The sequence below is a fragment of the Rhipicephalus sanguineus genome, chromosome 9 (assembly GCF_013339695.2).
Source record: "Rhipicephalus sanguineus isolate Rsan-2018 chromosome 9, BIME_Rsan_1.4, whole genome shotgun sequence".
NCBI classification, from domain to species: domain Eukaryota; kingdom Metazoa; phylum Arthropoda; class Arachnida; order Ixodida; family Ixodidae; genus Rhipicephalus; species Rhipicephalus sanguineus.
The window spans coordinates 87,779,500-87,800,416 of NC_051184.2; the positions used below are offsets into that span (position 1 = coordinate 87,779,500).

The 20,917-nt window shown below is 43.4% G+C and overlaps 1 protein-coding gene across 1 annotated transcript in view; it reads right to left on the reverse strand.

Moving 5' to 3' along the window:
- The window catches only part of LOC119405712 (carboxypeptidase M), a 73,556-nt gene extending 59,552 nt beyond the window's left edge, over window positions 1-14,004 (reverse strand). The window contains exons 1-2 of the mRNA XM_037672551.2: window positions 13,896-14,004; window positions 1,046-1,161 (exon numbers count right to left, since the gene is read on the reverse strand). Of these exons, the coding sequence (XP_037528479.2) occupies window positions 1,046-1,161; window positions 13,896-14,004 (225 nt within the window). The remainder of the gene's footprint in view (window positions 1-1,045; window positions 1,162-13,895) is intronic.
- Between the last annotated feature and the right edge of the window lie 6,913 nt (window positions 14,005-20,917).

The window sequence follows — 20,917 nt, forward strand, 5'->3', positions numbered from 1 at the left end:
GTGCGAAACAGAAGGACGATCACTGCGATAAAGGGCAGCCCTTCTTATCACTTGCAATCGATTACTGAGACCATAGCTATAATTCATAGCTATAACTATAACTATAATTCACAACACACTCTGGAAAAATACCATATGCAACTGTGCTTATTTCGTGCATGCATGTTATATCGTAAAATGTTGTAGCAGTGGGTATGTGCGCACAACGATCAGAATCGAAAGAAAAAAAAAACCGGAATGTCGCTGATCGCAGCTGTAAATTGTAACTGAGCCTTAACAGCTTAAAGCATTCGCCAGGTCAACATACCGAAACTTCTTCACAAAAGTGCATAGGTGTAACATTTCAGGAAACACCCCCACACCATACCAGTTATTAGGGTGTTATATTTTAACTTATGCCCTTCATGCACCCTTATTTAAAATAACGGTGTGCAAAGAGCGTTTGTGTCGCATTTACGCCCTTTAAAAAATTGTCAGAAATAAGGGTGTACGATAGTTGTTTCAGTGATCCAAGCACCCTTATGGGTGTGAAAAGGTTTACAGTGCTGTTTTGTAGTGCGCCCAATTTTTGCATTCAAGATAACTCCAGCCAAAGTTTAAAAATATTGAGACGCACTTTATGACGACGCGACCAAGTGAATATTGCCGACTATTGCATGTAGCAAGTGACAAAAATTTGTGTGTGCTACTTAACGGACAATATTAATTAACTGACTTTTAAAGCAAGTAGCTGGGGAAAATTCCAATTAAAGAGTTGCAGTTCGGTTTGCGAAACGTCCAGTTAGACAGTTTCTAATTTTATTTAAAGTATTAGTGTTTTCTGCTCTCTGACTACGCCCTCGAAATAAAAAAAAAAATACCGCGTGACATGCCCGCTGGTGAACCGTAATTGCAGCACTCTTGTTATAAATAAGCGTGAACTTTAAAAAAGTAATATGGAGTATTTTGTTCTTGAGTTTTGCTCATTGGGCAAACTTTATGTACTACAGAGAAGCGCTCAAGAAAAGGCGCAAAACCAGGGCAAGAAATTCAAAGCGTGACTCACCAGTGCTGTTCGGTCCTTGTACTTGCGCCAAACATTCGAGAAGGAGCCTTCAAAGTCGATGTCCGGGATACCATCATCTTCAACGTGGTGTTTAACTGCATTATTTTCAATGACCACTGAAACCCGTGGGCATTTGTCTTTCGGCAGATCAGAGTGCTTTGAGGGACATTCTTCCAAATCCATCCTTCTTAGAAATGAGGCCAACGACGCGGTGCCTTTTCTTTTTTTTGCTCTCTGCATGGAAGGTTTCTGTGGAATCGAAAACCACACTTGTATACGTCGCTCTAATACTCAAAACGAAAGCTGCAAGCGCCCCCAGAAGCAGATGGTGACCGTAATTGTGGCTAATATTCTCTGTGAATTAGCGTGTCGAAAGCCTGTTCTCGCTGCTGCTTCTTGTTGACGAAACAGTGAGGCTTGCTGACGTCACTAAAATGACGGTGCAGCAGGTGTGTAACAAGATGCGAAACCAGTTGATATTCAAGTATATTCTCTTCCTTGTGTGCGCGGTAAAATGTGGATTAGGACGCTTGGGTATTTCAAAACAGGCATAGATCAAACAAAATCAAAACTGCTCTCAGCATTTCTAAAAAAAAACGACTGCGTGAATAACTACTTTTTCTTCTAGTAGATATAAATCAGACAATTTGTAGTGAGTGCATGCGACTAATTTTCTCCCTGACGCTAAATACCATTTGCGATGCTAAATGCAGAGGCAGACGGAATTTACGCTTCGGCGTTGTAGAAGCTCTCTCCAGCATTTAGCGACTTGAAGACACTTGAAGAAGTTAAATCCCATCACGTTACATTCAGTATTATGCAAAATATTCTGGAAGGTAATCCTTAAAACCCTGAGAGAAACACCCGAATTAAGTGTCAACCGTAATTTATGTATGTTCATGCACGCGTTTGCGCGTGTGCGTGTATATACACATGCAAAATTGAAAAAATTGAGGGGAGGGGTGGAAGAAATAGCGGAGAGAGCTTACGAGCTTGTTGGCAGATGGCGCTGTACGTTTTGAATATTCTGTCTCATGACAGAAGGAATATATGACAAACTTAGAGAGATGAGAACAGACGAGGAAGGCATTAACAGCTTGGGTAGTGATCATAAACGCATAATATTACAAATGGGATATAAAACAGAAAATAAGAACATAGAATCAAAGTTTGGCAGCTTGTATCTAAATGACAAACAAATAACAAATATAGCCGCAAGAGTCGAGGGAAAAGTAGACGAACTACCAGGCAAAGACTGGAAGTATAGTGAGCTGCTACATGTAATCACGAAAGAAATGGAAAAAGAGAAGAAAACTATTTGTTGGAAAGGAAAGAGAAAGCCAAAACGTTGGTGGAACAAAGAAATCCGGGAGGCGATCGAGAAGCGACGTGAGGCATCACGGGAACACAGACAAGCAAAAAAGGAGAAGCGGCCACAGGACGAAGTCAACCAAATATGGGAAATATATTTAGAGCAAAAATCCATCGTGCAGAAATTAGTCGAGGCAAAAATTAAGGGTGAAAGTGAACGCTGGATGACAGAGATTCGCGAAAAGAAGAAGGCCGCGCCTAGGATATTTTGGAGCCATCTAAAAGCGCTAGGTAGGAAGTCTGTCACAATGCAACAACGTTTGGTAGATGAAGGAGGAAATTAATTGGAAGGGCATGAAGCGCTAGGTTACATCCGAAAGTTAACAACCGATTCGTTTAAAAAGGTCACCCAGGGGATTCCCCCGGTGAGTAAAAGTACGCAAAGGAGTGCAACTGACGAATATGTAGTACTAGAGAATTTCAATTGGAAGAAGGCCGAAGGAAAAATTCCTAAGCGCACTACTCCGGGCTTAGATGGGGTACCCGTCAGCCTCATTAACGAACTCGGACATAACACTAAAGAAGCACTGCTGAAATCCGTAGAAAAGTGCTTACAGGTGAGGGAAATACCAGACAGTTGGCGATAAAGTAGAATGAACTTAATCTATAAAGGCAGGGGAGAAAAGGATAACATTCGCTCATATAGACCGCTAGCCATTACATCGGTGCTATACAGGTTGGCGATGCAGGCAGTAAAATTAAAAATATAAGCGTGGGTAGAAAAAAATGATATTTTGGGAGAACTTCAGAATGGATTTCGAATCGACAGGCGGTTAGACGATAATCTGTTTGTTCTTACCCAGTGTATAGAAATATCGAGAATAGAAAACAGGCCCTTATACGTAGCTTATCTAGATATCACCGGGGCGTATGACAACGTTAATCAGGAAATTTTGTGGGATATATTGAAAGAAGTGGGCATAGGGGACGACTGTATACAGCTTTTGAGGGAAATATACCGAGAAAATACAGTTTGTATAGAATGGGAAGGAATAAGTAGCAAGGACAGCGTTGAAATTAGCAAGGGGCTGAGACAGGGATGTCCTTTGTCCCCGCTGTTATTCATGCTGTACATGGTGAGGATGGAAAAAGCGCTAGAATTTAGCAACATTGGATTTAATTTGTCACACAAACAGGTCGGCACGATGGTTGAGCAGAAGCTTCCAGTTTCTATTTTATGCTGATGATATTGTCTTATTTGCGGACAGTCAAGATGATATGCAGCGACTGGCAGATATATGCGGAAGGGAATGTGAGGCTCTGGGACTAGGATTTAGTGCAACAAAATGTGGATTGATGGTATTCAATGATCACGAAGACCATGCGGTCTTCATACAGGGCCAAAAAATACCGAGGGTAAGCGAGTACAAGTACCTCGGAGTATGGGTAAATGAGGGGGATAGATATATGGAGGTACAAGAGAAAGCATCGGTAGCAAAGGGAAAGAGGAATGCTGCAATTATGAAGCACAGAGCTTTATGGGGATACAATAGGTACGAGGTGCTTCGAGGGCTGTGGAAGGGTGTGATAGTCCCGGGGCTTACATTTGGGAACTCAGTGGTGTGCATGAAGTCAGAGGTACAATCAGGAATGGATGTAAATCAAAGGACCGTGGGCCGCCTCGCGTTAGGCGCTCACGGGAAGACGACAAATGAGGCTGTAAAGGGTGATATGGGATGGACAGGCTTTGAAGTGAGGGAAGCTAAGAGCAAAATGAGATTCGAAGAGAGGCTGAGGAAAATGAAGAAGAGTAGATGGGCAGATAAGGTTTTCAGGTATTTGTATAGAAAAAGCGTTGACACGCAGTGGAGAAAAAGAACTAGGAGGCTCACCAGTAAATATATGGCTAGCAGTGCGGGCGATATGGCAACAAGGAGCATTAAGAGGAAGGTCAGGGAGGCGGAGAGGACTTATTGGATGACAGCGATGGAAAAGAAGCCGGCTCTGAGTAACTACCGAAAGGGAAAAAACGAAACAAGGAGGGAAAGGTTTTATGATAATTCAAGGGGAAGCGCTTTACTGTTTGAAACAAGGTCGGGCTGCCTTAGAACGCGTACTTATAAAGCGAGATTCAGTAACGAAGAAGAACAATGTACATGCTGCGGGGGAAGTAAGGAAACGACAGAACATGTACTGATTGAATGTGGCGATATTCACCCAGGTATACGTGTGGGCACGAGTCTACATGAAGCCTTGGGTTTTAGGGACAACAATGGAAAGCTGAACACGCCCGCGATAGAAATAAGTAACAGACGGTTAGAGTATTGGTGGCAGAAAACTGGAGATAAAGTACAAAAATAAATAATGGGGAAAAAAATAAGGTCATTCTGACTTAAGAGGCAGAGAGATAGACCGTGAATTTATAATATTTTTTGTATAATAACATAGATTTAATCAATGTAGATAAGGTATCAGGCCAGCATGAAATAAGGAAGTTTTTTCTTTTTTCTTCGAGCATGGTGGCAGACATGTCACCGCCCCGTAATAAAGGGGACGCTCATAGCATCCATCCATCCATCCATACACTATTGATGAACGAAAGCACGAGACTTCACTTGTGAAGGTAAATATTTCTCTGCGGTGGGACAAGTACGTGACAAGGACACTCGTCGAGTAACCGCTAAAGGAGAGTCACAAAATTATACTTCAAACAGCAAGTGTGCCGCTCTAGAAATACATGAATTGAAGTATTTTATTGCCGCTAACCAGCCTTTGCAGACTCTAGTGCATGCTTTGCGGGATCACAAGGATTTTGAAATCGCGAACCATTCACTAGATGGGGTCACTGAAATTCTGCATTCGCACCTCAACATTTAATACTTCTTTTTTTCGGACCGCCTCAAATGCATTGTGTGATGTGCTTTATACTGGACAAGGGTGTCAATGCAGGCTAGTTGGTATTTCATTGCAGGTTTTTGGGTGTAGCGCCGCGTGCGAATTGGTAAGAAAGAAGGTGACAGGAAAGAGGCGCCCTCGCAACTGAACTTTATTTTGCGTCGATTGCAAATATAAAGCTATGAAAAGCACCTCGTGTTGCCTCTAACACTGCCACATAGTAAAACCAGATAAAACCAGATAAAATGGCCTACCGCACTAACCATCGAGATAGTCTATTTCACATGTAAATAGGTCAAGAGACGGCTTGCTGATGCATCTGCTGCCCAACTTGTTGATGACATATGCTTCAAATAACTCACGCTCTTGTTTTCTTCTATATCTTTTAAGTACTCGCGTCTTCTCCAGCTCAGGTACGCAGTGGGCTGACGCGCACTGTTTGATGCAATGAAGTGCCAAGTTGCTTCCCGTACCACTCTTTAACGTGCCCTTATGTTCCCTTAGACGTTCGTTGAGGCACCGCCCCGTTTGACGGACGTACACCAGTCCGCACGTCAGGGGGATCTCGTACACGACGTTCCTTTGGCATTCGACGAAGGACGTGACGTGTTTCTTGGTGCAAGTCGGCGTCCTGTGTTCACGAGAATTCACTTGGCGGCACATGGCTCCAAGCTTGTTTGGGGCGCTGAAGACAACACGAACACCTACGCGGGACACGTAGGACGTATATATATATATATATATATATATATATATATATATATATATATATATATATATATATATATATATATATATATATATATATATATATATATATATGGCATTGATATTGTGAGCACAATATTTACAACGTTACTCCTTCATCTTTTTCACCTTTATATAATCATCATCACTGTGAGCATCACCTTCGTTCTGAGTGTTGGTCAGGATGCTCTGCTGAATAAAAGGCATCGAGATCACGAGTACGCTGCTGTATTTCAGAGTGGTGGAGGCTGCTTTCGATCCGCACGTCCTCTACGGCGTCGAGTTCCCCTGGAGCTTCATTCGGGCGCCGCTTGCTCCGCCTATCCGCTGTCATGGCCCAAGAAACGCTGCCTCGACCATCCGGCAGCCCCGCCCAACCACCGGCCCCCGCATGGACCATCACCACCCTGCGGTGGGACCCACCTATCTTCTCCGGTCTCCCATGCGACGATGTCGAAGTATGGCTGAAGGAGTACGACTTGACCAGTATGTACAACCACTGGGACAATCCTCAAAAACTTCGCCACGTCGCATTATATCTGTCAGACGTAGCGAAAACGTAGTTTTTTAATCACGAGGACATCTTCGCCGATTGGCCTACCATCGCTCAACAAATCCGAATAATATTCGGGACACCCAACATTCATTCTGAAGTCTTGAATAGAAAGCTCGACGGACGCGTACAACACCAAGGGGAAACGTACACTTCGTACACCTAAGATGTGTTTGCCCTTTGCCGCCGCGTAGTCTTGGCTATGACGGATGCTGATCGTGTTCGACACATCCTCAAAGGGATAGGCCACGTCGCTTTCAACACTCTGGCCCTCAAAAACCCCAGCACCGTCGAGGACGTCGTCACGACTTGCCAGCATCTTGACGAACTACAAGCCATGCGTTTGCACCCGGACGCCTGTGACATCCGACCTTCCTCAGGGGCGGATTTGCGTACGCTGATTCGCACTCTGATTCGCGAAGAGCTTCAAGCGCAAGGACTGTCATGTCCGCCACCCCTCAGCCTCACTCCTCGGCTACTAGTCTGCGCGACATTATCAAAAATGAGCTGTCCTCCATGGCTTGCGCTATCACATCTGACACTCCGACGCCACCAACTCCGCCCGCGACGTATGCGCCAATCGCTGCCATGCAACCTGCCTTGGTTCAACGTGTGCATCCTGTGCCTGCTCAGACCAACTTAGCAGCATTTGCACCACGTTCACCTGTCCCACCTGCTCCTGCATTTTGCACCCCCTGGCGCTCATCTTGCCCAATATGTTGTTATTATGGCATTCGAGGCCACATCTCACGATTTTGTCGCAAGCGCCAGCAGGACGAATGCCGCGCCTACGATGTTTACGAAAGAGATTCGTCGTCCTCTGCTAACCAGTACCAGCGCCGCGTTTCAACACGTTCCTTCTCACCGCCCTTTCCTCCCGATGCACCTCGAACGTACCGTCCAGGACGCCGCCGCTCCCCTTCCCCTCTGTGAAGCTCACCATCGCCTCTACAGCCGGTCACCCCTACCTCTGAATACCGCTCGGAAAAGTAGGTGGTGCAGTTTTTGGAGTGAAAGCTGCATCACTCGGACAAACACCAAAACCTCCAGAGGGCCCGGCCAATTTGTTATTAGTGTATGCGGAAGGGGTGCCTATTCAAGCATTGGTACACACAGGGGCCTCTATTTCTGTTACTCATGCGGATTTGTGCCATCGTCTACGTAAGGTTACTACACCATATAATGGCACTCCCTTACGTAGCGCAAATGACTTTACGATTTGGCCGACAGCGCAGTACACCGTTCATGTTTTCATTGATGGGATCCGGCACCATATTCTATACACCTTGTTGACTTCCTGCGCTTATATGCTTATTTTGAGATGGGACTTTCTTTCTCATGCTTCCGCCTTCATCTTTTGCCGACAACGCTTCGTACACATACACAACCTCTCTCTGTAGTGGCTCCGAATACTGATGCGGCGCAACCACGCTCACTTACAGATACTACTGCTACTACGGCTCTCGCCAATACAATCAGCACGGATCTGACTCCGCCGCAAGCAGATGAACTGCTAGCGTTGTTGTCGAAGCATAAATCTTCCTTCGACATACATTCCCCTATTCTAGGAGAGACTTCGGTGGCAGCTCATCGCATACACACTCATGGAGCTTCTATATTGTCCGCCGCCGACCATACCGTGTATCTACCAGCGAACGCGAGATCATCGACAAGCACGTTGCCGATATGCACAAGAAAAATATCATCCGCCCCTCCGCAAGCCCTTGGTCCTCACCTGTCGTTCTCGCGCGCAAGAAAGACGGCTCGGTGCGATTCTGCGTTGACTACCGTGTCTTGAACAAAATAACCAGAAAAGGCGTATATCCCTCGCCTCGCATTGATGATGCCTTAGATTCATTCCAATGAGCGGCATATTTTTCAAGCCTTGACCTGCGCTCCGGGTACTGGCAAATTCCCATGCACGAGGACGATAAGGAAAAAGCTGCCTTTGCCACGCCTGATGGGCTTTACAAATTTAACGTCATGCCTTTCGGGCTCTGCACTGCGCCAGCAACATTTCGACGAATGATGGACACTGTACTGCGGGGCCTTAAGTGCAAGATATGCTTATGTTACCTTGACGACGTAGTCATATTTTCTTCAACCTTCAAACAGCACTTGCAGCGCCTAGACGCAGTTCTGACGTGTTTCGCAGCTGCTGGTCTCCAGCTGAATACCAAAAAGTGCCACTTTGCAAGCAAAACTATTAAAGTACTTGGACATCTCGTAAGCAAAGACGGAATTCGGCCTGACCCCGACAAGATTGCCGCCGTTCTTCGCTTCCCAACGCCTCACCGTTCGAAAGAGCTCCGCAGCTTTCTTGGCCTCGCTCCTTACTTCCGGCGCTTCATATGCGGCTTCACCACCATTGCGGCGCCGCTTCAGCAACTCCTTTCTTCCGGAACGTCATACGTATGGTCGGACGAGTAGCAAATGGCTTTTGACACATTGACAATATATTCAACATTGGTAACTTTGTCAATTGCCTTGGATGGTTGTTTCCCCGAGTGCTATTTTCTATTGTTTTCGTCTATCGTAACTTGCTCCTATGCCGTCGTGTCGCAATGATTAATCCTGATGTAGCACATATAAAAGAAAAAAAACATGAAATGGTGGCTACATAACAGGGGTCTCAAACACGCGGCCCACGGACCTCATGCTAGCGGCACGCGGCCCGCACATCTGTCTTGGTCTGTCTTGCTGCCATTATTTTATTTCATAAATATTTTAATGACCTGCATAGGCATGACTCGTCTAAAGCATTTTTTTTTTCGAGAGGCACCCCCTGCGGCCACCATCATAACCGGGAAACAAATCTATATTTCAGAATCAGAATCGGCGTACACATTTTAGTCATCTTGGAGAAGGTATCGGCATGTTGTTGGAATCATGGCGCCAAATCCCTTCAAAAATGACCCATATATGAAAGTGGAAAAGGTCTTCTCTCAAATGGCATCCTTAGCTGATATTTTGTACCCCCTACTCCTTCCCTCTTCCACCTCCTACCGTCGTCGCTGCCCTGGTCCTCGCGGGAGTCGTTTTCGTCACTGTGGCCCATTCGCTGAGGTGAATTTGAGACCCCTGCTATATAGGAAGGCATCTGGCAGACGCGCCTACATAGTATTTTGCATTATACTGTAGACTTTTTTTTACAATATACTTTTCAGAAAAAGATCACAGGTTCGCTGAAGAGCGAAGCAATGCATACGATAACAACAAAATGTAGTCCTATACGAAGTAAGGATAGCAGCTAATTCTTTTGAATCGAATCTCGCGTAACTCAAGAGAACCTGGTTTCAGAGAATACGGCCGTTCAAAGGACCGAAGCGGTGTTCTTGCTGTCTGTTCTCTAAACGTGGAGCAAGCGTTGAAAGCACAGCAAGCTTACTATCCGTCTCCTGATGTCTGTCGAGATAGAGCGCGCGACCGGGCGCTTTGAGCGACTCGGAGTACTGTCAGCGGTAAAGGGTGTGTATATAACGCTCGCCGTTAGATACCTGAAGAATCTGCGTTTTGTGGCATAGTAGTTAGCGCCTTCGGAAGCATTTTTCTGAATAAATTTTTCTTTGGGACTTTTATATATATACCAGACGAGACTGCCTGTATAATTTCTATCGCAATAATACCGAGCTGAATACTGCCACCGCATTTCAGATCGCCATGGTGGTTCTGCATGCTATATTTATTTCACCAGACATTCCTTATAAACGTAGGGCAGATCTTGCCCTTCGTGTACATCAGTGTGACTCGGTATGGATTGAAAGTGATATACAGCAGAAATCGCCGAATGGTACTATTATCCTTGGTTGCATCTACCGCTCCCCATCTTCATCTGTTCCTGATTTTCGTAGTGGGCTGTCCAAGCTTCTTCATGGCATATCTCTTGAGCATAAGCATGTTTTATTTCTTGTTGATATTAATATCAATTTACTGGACACCGATAATGGCACTACAACTGCCTATACTGGTTTTGGATTTGAGTCATTAAATACTTCTCCCACTAGGTATTCTATACATGGAACCTATACGCCTCTTGACCATACTCTAATCCCAGGTAGCACACATGGTCTAGAAAACGTTTTTTTAGGGATAAATGGGATAAAATGGATTCTAAACCAATTTCGACGTTTTAAAAACGTCACAGAAAATCCGTATTATATCCGTTTTTGATAGCGTCTAGAAAATGCATTTTTAAGACCATTTTGGTCTGGAACGTATATTTCAAGACCTTTGTTCGATTCTAAATCAATTTCGACGTTTTAAAAACGTCACAGAAAATCCGTAATATATCCGTTTTTGATAACGTCTAGAACACGCATTTTTAAAGACCGTTTTGGTCTGGAACGTATATTTCAAGACGTTTGTTCGATCCTAAACCAATTTCGACGTTTTAAAAACGTCTTGTTCGTGCTAGAACACGCACTTTATAAGACGTTTTGTCGCCCAGCAGGGGAGCGCGCGCCACTTGGCCCATGCATGCATGGGCATGTATGAACCACCGCGAATTGAAATTCGAACTCGAGCCTGCGCACGCCATCTCTCATTGCGATAAAGAAAGTAACGCGCAAAAGGATAAAGGCGTATGGTGTCTACATTGCATCAGCAACAATGAAGGCTTCAAAGTTTGTTAACCAGTAAACTTTACGTAATTTACTGTAATTTACTCGCAGCGATAACCGTCTAACTTCCACACGAAGGCCTTAGAGCTGACTGTATCCATCCGCGCGGCCGCTGCTTCTGCAATGTCAATTAAGCTCGGCGATTTCGCATGGGCAGTCGAGCTCACCGGTCATGCACTCTTTTGCTATATTTCGTGCTTGTGTCGTCGTTTGTGGAGGCTATAAACGCAGCTGTGAAAAAACTACTTCGCTGCGTGTTAAAACTTCTGGACCTGAATGCAAGTATGTCTCTGTGGAGCGACTGTTACGCTGACTGACGGTTAGAGTCCCGTAAGATTCTCTGCGGAAAAATTCACTCATCAGCTTGCGCGCGGGACGCTCTCGCAACTTCCTTTCGGGCGTGGTTATTTTGATTTCTTTGTGGTTACTTTGGTTACTTTGGGCGTGGTTACTTTGAGGGACGGGCGTGGTTACTTTGATGTGCGATTAGTTTTCTGTGGATTCGCGGATACTGTAAACCACGGGCTTCTGTCATTTTTGAAGGTACGTTAATTTTTACTGCATTTGCGCTCACTATTTGAGAACTATATGGCAAATGAAAAAGCGTCTTCCATCGCATCACGGGCTGCATGTGCGACATGTTTCAGCAGTATGTTACTGCAAAATTTATTCAGCATACATGATAAAGCTGTCTAAACGTAAATGCACGTCATGGTTTCCGTTCATGCTCGAACGAACATGAGCGAAACCCATATTTTTATTTGTTAACCTAATTTCAGTAAAATGACTGTCTTTTCTTGGCCGCTTCATGAGGTAGTTTCAAGATACACGCTTAAGCTACGTGTGCCGCGTAAGAAGCAGTTTTAGAATGGGGTACGCAAAGATAGCGTTCGTTGGGCGCATAGGCTATTTCCACCACTTAACGTGAGTACGCAAGAGGATGGCGTACAACGCATGCGAAGTAGCCAGTTTTACAATGGGATACGCAGATAGCGTTTGTTGCGTACGTAGCGTATAATGCATGCGCAATGGCCATGAACGAACGCAAAGCTTCGCGCACCCAATTTTAAAACTGCATTGTTGGAAGTTACGGCATGTGTCATCTGTTTTATTGTGTCACTGAAGTTTGTGGATGAGAGAATCTTTACAGCGACAGCGTACTGGTTCATGGTTTCTTCAAAAGTACTAGCTGCATATAACGAGAGGCTGGGTACGCTTTCCTGTTAGTTGCGAATTTCTGAGGGCATGAGAGTCAAAGATGCGTTTCACGGGGAGGAGTTCGGCATTTTTCGTCAGTGCTGCCTTGACTATCTCGATGCGCTTCCGGACTTGTGATTTATGTTTCCCCTACTCTGTTAACCTCCTCCTTTCTCGGTAAAGACGGCAGCTCTTAGCAGAACCAAGAGGTTCTCTTACGCGTCTCTTGTGCCTGGTTAAATATTGCAGGCCGGCTTTCTGTCGCCGTACGGTGTTATCGAGTTTTCATCTTTTCACACCGTCCTCTAGGTATAATAACAAATAATGAAATGATCTTTTCTCCTATTTATTGCAGGTGGTACTTCCCTAGATGTTTAGAAACAAAGGCTACACCAATTAAATTATTACTTTCTTCTTTTTGATGGGCTGACTGACAGGTCTTAGTATGAAAAAAGATGGATATCAAGAGATTGACATTTTTCCCTTTTCCTCGGAAACTTTCAAAAACAAAAGGTCACAGTTTGTAAAGCAGTTAACTTTTTTGAGCATCTTTGTTTGTCGGCATCTTCAAGAAACCGCACTAGGGCTATTGTGCTAAAATATATTTGACGTGGAACGCTGCCCCGTGCTGCTCATGGCACAACAACTTTCGTGTGTCTGCTATTTGTAGTGTTCTTTGCAGACTTCCGGATGTGCTTAGTGATTTCCATCAAGTACCTGTGATGAAGCCATGTGTTCAGACTGACTTTCCACACATTGTGATATTTTGACACTGAGCAATGTGATGTACGAAGTGCAATGCCCTGACCAGCCACTGGCAATTCTGAGTTTACAGCTGTGTGCTTATTGAGTAAAAAATGGGGAAGAGTCCCAATTTCTTTAGCTGATGTGTCTTATCGTTATATTAATTTGTTCTTTTAGCCTGACATTTTCTAATACTGGGCATTATAAAAGAAAGATGTTTTTTTATCAGGCTGGTATTTTCATATTCCTAATTTTTATTCATTCATTTTAGTAAGTGGCTCATTCATTGTAATTTTTGTGGTCGTTTCGATTAGTTTTCTGTTCATACATTTTGTTTTCGCGCTATAGTTGGTTTAGTTGTACTTTTTGTTATATGTCACTGTGATTTACAATGTTCACATTTTCTGCTAGCCTTGGCACATTTTAACTTAACTGTGTGCTCTCTAGGGATGTCAGACCATAATTTCTGTGATAAGTTTGTACGCTGCATTTCGAAGCCTGAAACCGTTACTTCATTAGTGGGCGCCGTTTGAAACACGGATGCTGCATCCACAAATATTTTTAGCTAACGTCTAAAATGGCGCCTTTTGTTCCCAACGTCTAGTCTTACTTCTGTAATGATGCCAGAGTTTTTTGCCAACATTTTTTCTGTGAGAAATGTTCCAACAGAGGCATGTTGTAAGAACGTTCCTAAACGTTTCATTTTGTGAGCAATACACTTCAGCAACAGTGATTTTGCAAGCCCCAAAATCGCAAGCCCCAAAATGCTTACACCACTGCTAACCTTCCAGATGCTGATTAGCCTGCTGCCGAACAGCCTGTCCCTGTTCGTGGCCCTTCCGCCGGAACAACTGGCGTCCGCTCAGCATGAAGTGGACTACGCCATCACCCATCTACCAGCCGATCCACCGAACGTAGCGACAGACCCATATCCAGCGCGAACACTACGCTTCGCCTGGCCACGCTGCTCATCGACGACGTCATCAACCATGGTACCTGGATGGGATCTACATAATCGGACGAGATACGCAGCTCAGACGGGGCGCGACATCGCAAGCCCCAAAATGCTTACACCACTGCTAACCTTCCAGGTTAGTTACATTGGTCTCAAAAGAATTTCGTAGCCAACGATCCATTCTTAGTTACGGTGTCGTGCCCCTATGACATCAAATGGCGTCGCGTAATCAGTCTGTGTCGCGATGCTGCTACCTTGAAATTTTTGTGCCAGATACTATTATTACTTTCTGGTTATGTGGAACTTAATCCCGGCCCAACTGGAACGCGCGAGCTAGAACTCATACTAACTGCAATCAAGAAAATAGAAGAACAACAAAAGACAATTCGCTCCGAGCCAGCAAACCTCAAGAGTGCGCAGGCCGAGCAAGAAAAACTGCTCTCGTCACTGAACGACCGTGTAACCTTGCTTGAATCAACAAAAAATGATGCAGTAATTGACTCTAGCACAAACGATACAGAGCAAATTAAAAGTGACATAGAAGTTCTTAAAGCTGCCAGTATCGACGCAAACAATAGGCCACGCGGAAACAATCTGCTTTTTCTTGGTATTGACGACTCAGAAAACGAATCATGGGATACCTCGGAGCAAGAAGTCGTGACAATGTGTTTGAACAACCTGAAGTTACAACTAGACGCGGGAAGTATTGAACGCGCACATCGTATTGGTAAATTCTCTCCGGAAAAAAACGACCCATTATTGCCAAATTAAATAATTTCAAGACTAAAGCGAAAATTTTGGCCTGTGGCCATGAACTAAAAGATACTAACTATGCCGTGAGGGAGGATTTCGCACCTACCACCCGTCTCGCGCGGTCAAAGCTGCTCAAGTTTATACACCCCCAGAAACGCCCCTTCAAACTGGCACTCGATCGCCTTCACGTGGGCAAAAACACTTACTTCTATGACAAAGAAACTGATAGCGTGAAGGAGTGCTCTCGTGTCTCAGAAAGCAACAGATATGTGCGCGACCGTGCCACCAAAGGAAGTAATTGACGCAATCTAATTAATCTCACCCCGGTCTCTATTCCGAGCCGCCAAACATGTTCTTTTCTTAACGTTGCATTCACTAACATACGAAGTATTGTACCTAAGCGCGATCAGCTCTGTAGCTACATCTCAGACACAGATGCTGATATCATTTATCACACGGAAACGTGGCTGAATGAAAACATCAGAGATCACGAAATCCTGCCATCAGATTTCATTATTTATCGTCATGATATAATCGACAGGAGAGGTGGTGGCGTACTCATAGCTATTAAAAATAACTTACAGTCATCCCTCGTTTGTCATGATAACGAGTTAGAGCTATCGTGAATATGCCTACATAACTCACCCCTGAAATCTATCTTTGGGATCTGCTACGGGCCCCCAGAAAGCCAGCCACTTTTTTGCAACTATCTTAGCTGCTCGCTAGACAACATAAAAAAAGACGTTCCCTAATTCTCCAATCTTCCTCTTTGGGGACTTCAACTATCCAAACATCAATTGGCCTCTTCTCACAGTATGCCACAGATCTCCGTCTAATGAATCAAAACGGTTCCTTGACTTAACATTAGATTTCAATTTCCACCAAGTTATAACATGTCACACTAGAGGCGACAATACGGTCGATCTCTTGCTAACCAATTGCCCCGACGGCATATGTAGTATAACTGCTTTACCTGAGCTCGGTAACAAAATCATCTCGGTAACAAAACAGAAAAAGTCCCCATCAAACAAACTAGTCACTGACTATAACAAAGGCAATTACGATCTTATAAATTAGTATAACTCACTATAACAAAGGCAATTACGATCTTATAAATGAAGAACTGGAGTGTTTTTTTTTTCGTAACTTTCAGAACACATACACAACACGCAGCGTTAACGCCAACTGGGAACTCTATAAAAGCATTATGACAACCCTAAAAAATAAATATGTACCTACAATCCTTGTGAAAACTCACAATAATAATCCGTGGTTTAACAAGCATCTCAAACCTCTTCTGAATAGGAAAAAGCGCCTGTACAGAATGACCGGAACAAACAAATCCCCTGAATTATGGGACCGTTACTACTAGTGTGCAAAACAGTATCTCAAAGATTTAGACGAAGCGAAAGCCAAATTTTTTTCTTCCGATTTGCTCACAATACTGCATACTAACCCCAGAAAATTTTGGAGTATCATCTCGGCCAAAGCTCAACAAAACCACATTCAGCTCATTAACGAAGTTGACGAACCTATCAAATCCGACCAGTGCGCAACCACCCTTAATAATTATTTCTCGTCTGTTTTCACTGTCACTTCCATGTGTAACGGCAAACGCATAGCTGACTTTTGTTCCACAGTTATGCCCGATGTCCAAATAACCCCGGATGGCATATGCAAACTGATAAACGGCCTAAAAATGGGTTCATCAGCAGGCTGCGACAACATTAATAGTAAGCTCCTTAAAAATACCATCGCAGTCTCTAGTAAAATACTTTGCCTGATATTCAACCAATCCTTGCAAGATTCGGTCGTTCCCAACGATTGGAAAATAGGCAAAATATTTTTAAATCTGGAAAAAAAGAAATTGCCACCAATTACAGACCTATTTCCCTTACTAGTATTCCATCGAAACTGCTCGAACACATAATCGCTTCCAATGTAATGGCACATCTCGAATCGGTTAATTTTTTCTACCCACAACAGCCTGGTTTCCGCAAGAACCGCTCCTGTGAAACACAATTGGCAGAATTTACGCACGATTTACTTCATTATATGGACAAGCTCCTTCAGATAGATGCAATATTTCTGGATTTCTCCAAAGCATTCGACCGGGTACCTCATACACATTTACTCATTAAGCTCGCTTCATTAGGTATTGGTCAAAACTTAATTCGTTGGCTGGAACACTTTCTCAAAGGTCGCGTTCAATTCACTACCGCCAATAACAGTAACTCTCGATTCACTAGCGTAACGTCGGGTGTTCCTCAAGGTGCAGGTTTATCTCCATTGCTGTTTCTAATCTATATCAATGACCTTCCCGCAAACATAAAATCAAAATTAAGCCTCTTCGCTGATGACTGCGTTCTTTATAACCCAATTCACAACTCGGATGACATCATTACTCTGCAACATGATTTAGACAATATCGCTACATGGTGTAAAGAGTGGTCCATGCCATTAAGCTTATCGAAATGTAAACTAATCTCATTCTCGCGAAAACGCACTACGATTAACCATACATACCACATAAATTCGTCTCCCATCCGCTCAGCCGAAAATTAGAAGTACTTAGGAGTGTACCTAACACCATCATTATCATGGGTATCACATATCCAAACAATCTGTTATCAGGCATCACGTACACTTGGTTACCTGCGTCGCAATCTGAAATCTGCATCCGCTGACATAAAGAAGCTGGCATACCTAACATATGTGAGACCGAAGCTCTAGTACACGTCATTCATTTGGCACCCATCGCAATCATATCTTACAGATGAAATCGAAGCAGTGCGAAACCGCGCAGCGCGTTTTATGTCATCCCAATACTCACCATACATTAGTATAACTGCTTTGAAGCGCACCCTATCACTTCCAGCCCTTGAATCACGTCGCATAATTGCTCGTCTTTGCCTGCTCCATTGCTTCTTTTATCAGTCACCCACAAGACATACGCTTCTTATTCCACCTGTACGAACATCATCGAGATTGGCTCACACATGTCCCATTGCACACATAAGTGGTCGCACAGCGGCGATGAATAACTCTCTTTTCCCACACGCAATAATCTTGTGGAACACGCTACCTAACGCCATTGCTTCCTGTTCAGATCGAGAAAAATTTCGGGAAAAACTCACCTGCCATTTTGTCCAACAATAGGTGCCTACCATAGCATGTTGAATTGTCTTGTGTACGAAATGCTACATTTGTATCTCTTTTCCTTTTTTTGTTACCAATTACAGTTATTTTACTTTTGCAAAACCTGTGTATTTCCTATTTTTTCTAATGTGCGCCTACCAAAGGATGTTGAAATTTTCCTTGTGTACGTACCCGATGCTATATTTATTTGCTCTCTTTATTTTGTTTGATTTGATTTCTTACCAATTATTGTATCATACTGCTTAGAAAATTGTGTATGCCCCCCCCCCCCTTATGTAATGCCTTCGGGTCCTTAAGGTGTAATAAATGAAATGAAATGAAATGAAATTTACGTTCTTTTTTCATTGCGCATTGTTGGCTGGGCGGGCCCAATATTATTTTGCACTTTTGTTTAGTTATTAGTGATTTCAACACATTGGAGTCGATTTCCACTAACTGTGGTCTTGAGGAGCGCTACTGAATGATCGTTTTGAAACGAAGGGAGGCACACACCAGGTGCTTGATGCATGCCTCTTTTCCTGCTTAGAATGCTGTGTTGGAGCAAGATGGTGAGTTGGGCCTGTTGGTTTACGTTCATGCTTGGAAAATTAGGTTGAAGCAGACTGAAAAAAAAAACGTGGACAGTAGAAGTGCACAGGAGTAAGCGCTGTCCTGTCCACTTCTACTGTCCGCGTATTTTTGTTTTGTTGCTGTGTTGGCTGTGGCTCGGTGTAGCGTCTTCTAACTCATTCACCTATCGGATTGGTAGGGCAGATTCATCAATGTGCGATAACTGCAACTGTTTAGAGACTATCGATCATTATTTGTGCCGCTGTATGCTATTTCAAACACATCGCCGGACTCTCCAGTGTGCCAGTGTGCCTTCAGGAGACTTGATGGTCGGCCTTTTCCCGAAGGAAAGGTCTTGGGAGTCTGTCTTCATAGCACATCAGCCCAGAAAACCACACGAGCCCTCCAGCAGTACTTCAAGGCAACAAAATTGAGTGACCACCTGTGAAACACTCCTCTGTGTGTGTATTCTGAAATGTGTCTCTTTCTCTCTATTTTTACTCCCTCATTCTCCTCCCATGATTAGGATAGAAAACTGGACGCTAGTTAACCTCCCTGCCTATCCTGTGTTCCTTCTCTTTCTCTCCTTCCTACAAGAAAAAAAGTTCAACGGAAGATGAAGCGTTGAGGAAACATTTCATCATGAATGCTTGTCTTCGTCAGGGCCCTGGCGGCAGGGGCGTAGCCAAGGGGGGGGGTGTTCAAATCCCCCGAAAATTTTCAATTTTGCTCGCGTTTATATACACCCACACATACAAACGATACATAACGTATGGTTGAACCCCACTCCCCCCGAAAAAAATTTCTGGCTACGCCCCTGCCTGACGAAAACTAGTCCCCTTGTCGAGTCGTTGGCTTCAGCGACATTCCCTTTCGACAATTTCTCTTCACTTCATCCTTGCGTTTGCTTAAGTAAAGCTAATGAGACGACGCTTACATATTGCAGAATGGCTGTGCCAGATCCCAAATTTTGTCATATTGCACTCTTAGTTGTTTGACAACAATTTTCAGAATGATGAATCGTGCAACAAAAAGTGTTCTTGAAGGTTGGATAACATATATCTGCATTTTAATTACCGCGATATTTTTTATCTTTTGCCGCTTCTGAATAATGATATTTAGTCGCATGCTATATCTCTATTCGTGGTTTTTACGTTTCTATGCTGTACTGGAATCGTTGCCGTTTTACATAATAAAGTATGACATGACCACTTTTGTCTGTGAATCTACTGAGCGCTCACTCTGTAATAGTAATTACAGAATAAAGTAACTCTAATTACTATAATAGAGAGGGCTTCCTAAAAACGTGCACTATTATAATTGCATGCGCAAAAACAAAACAGCTAAAAAAAGAGATCCTGCATGACGTCTTAAAAACGTTTAGAAAACGTCTTTTCAAAGACGATGCAATGAAATATTTTTATTTTAAAAATGGGATTTTTTGCGGCGTTTTTAAAACGTTTCCTAGATCGTCTTAAACACGTTTTTTAGATCGTCTTAAAAACGTTTTCTAGATCTTAAAAACGGATTCTAGCCGGACATTAGACGAGATATAAAACGTTTTCTAGACATTTAGCTTCTATTTTATGACGTTTTCTAAACATTTTTATCGTCTCGGATAAACGTTTATAAAACGTCAATTATCCGTTTTGTGCTACCTGGGATATCACACCTTCTGGAGGACCCAGAACAAGCTCTTGAATGTTTTTGTTCCACCTTTTCAGAAGCTGTCCGCATTAATACAACTACCGTCAAATGCAGAGACCATTTAAAGCTTACCAGTAATCCATAGGTAACGGAAGGTCTGCTAACCAGTATGCGAAAAGGAAACTTATACAGAAAGACTAAAAAAAACCTTTCACTGTTCGTTTGGCTGCTCGATATGAATCATATTGTAATGTGTTTAATTTGCTAAAGAAGTCAAAACAACTATATTAAGAAAATGAATTTGCAAAACATAAGGGAAACCCTAAAAAGCAGTGGGAACGTCTTAAAACTTTCTGAATTCCCCAACGACCGATGTTACCTGTAATAGTATAAATTAGAAGGGCAAATCTTTAAGTGATGTTTCTACCATAGCAAACTCTTTCAGTGACTATTTCTATAACATATACAACAGTTGTCAAACAGCTTGTGCTTATCGCTCTTGCTTTCTGTTTCTTGTAACTGCCGATGAACAATGCTCTGTTTTATCAGCTCTGAAGAACACCAGTGCTGGTTTAGATAAAATTTCTGTTTTCCATCTGAAAATTGTTGCACCTTTCGTTTCTGAGACACTCAGCATTATAATTAATCGTATTTTCAAAAGCGGCGCTTTGCCTAGTTCACTAAAAAAAGGAAAAGATTATTCCAGTATTTAAAAAAGGTGATAAATCTGAAGTGTCTAATTA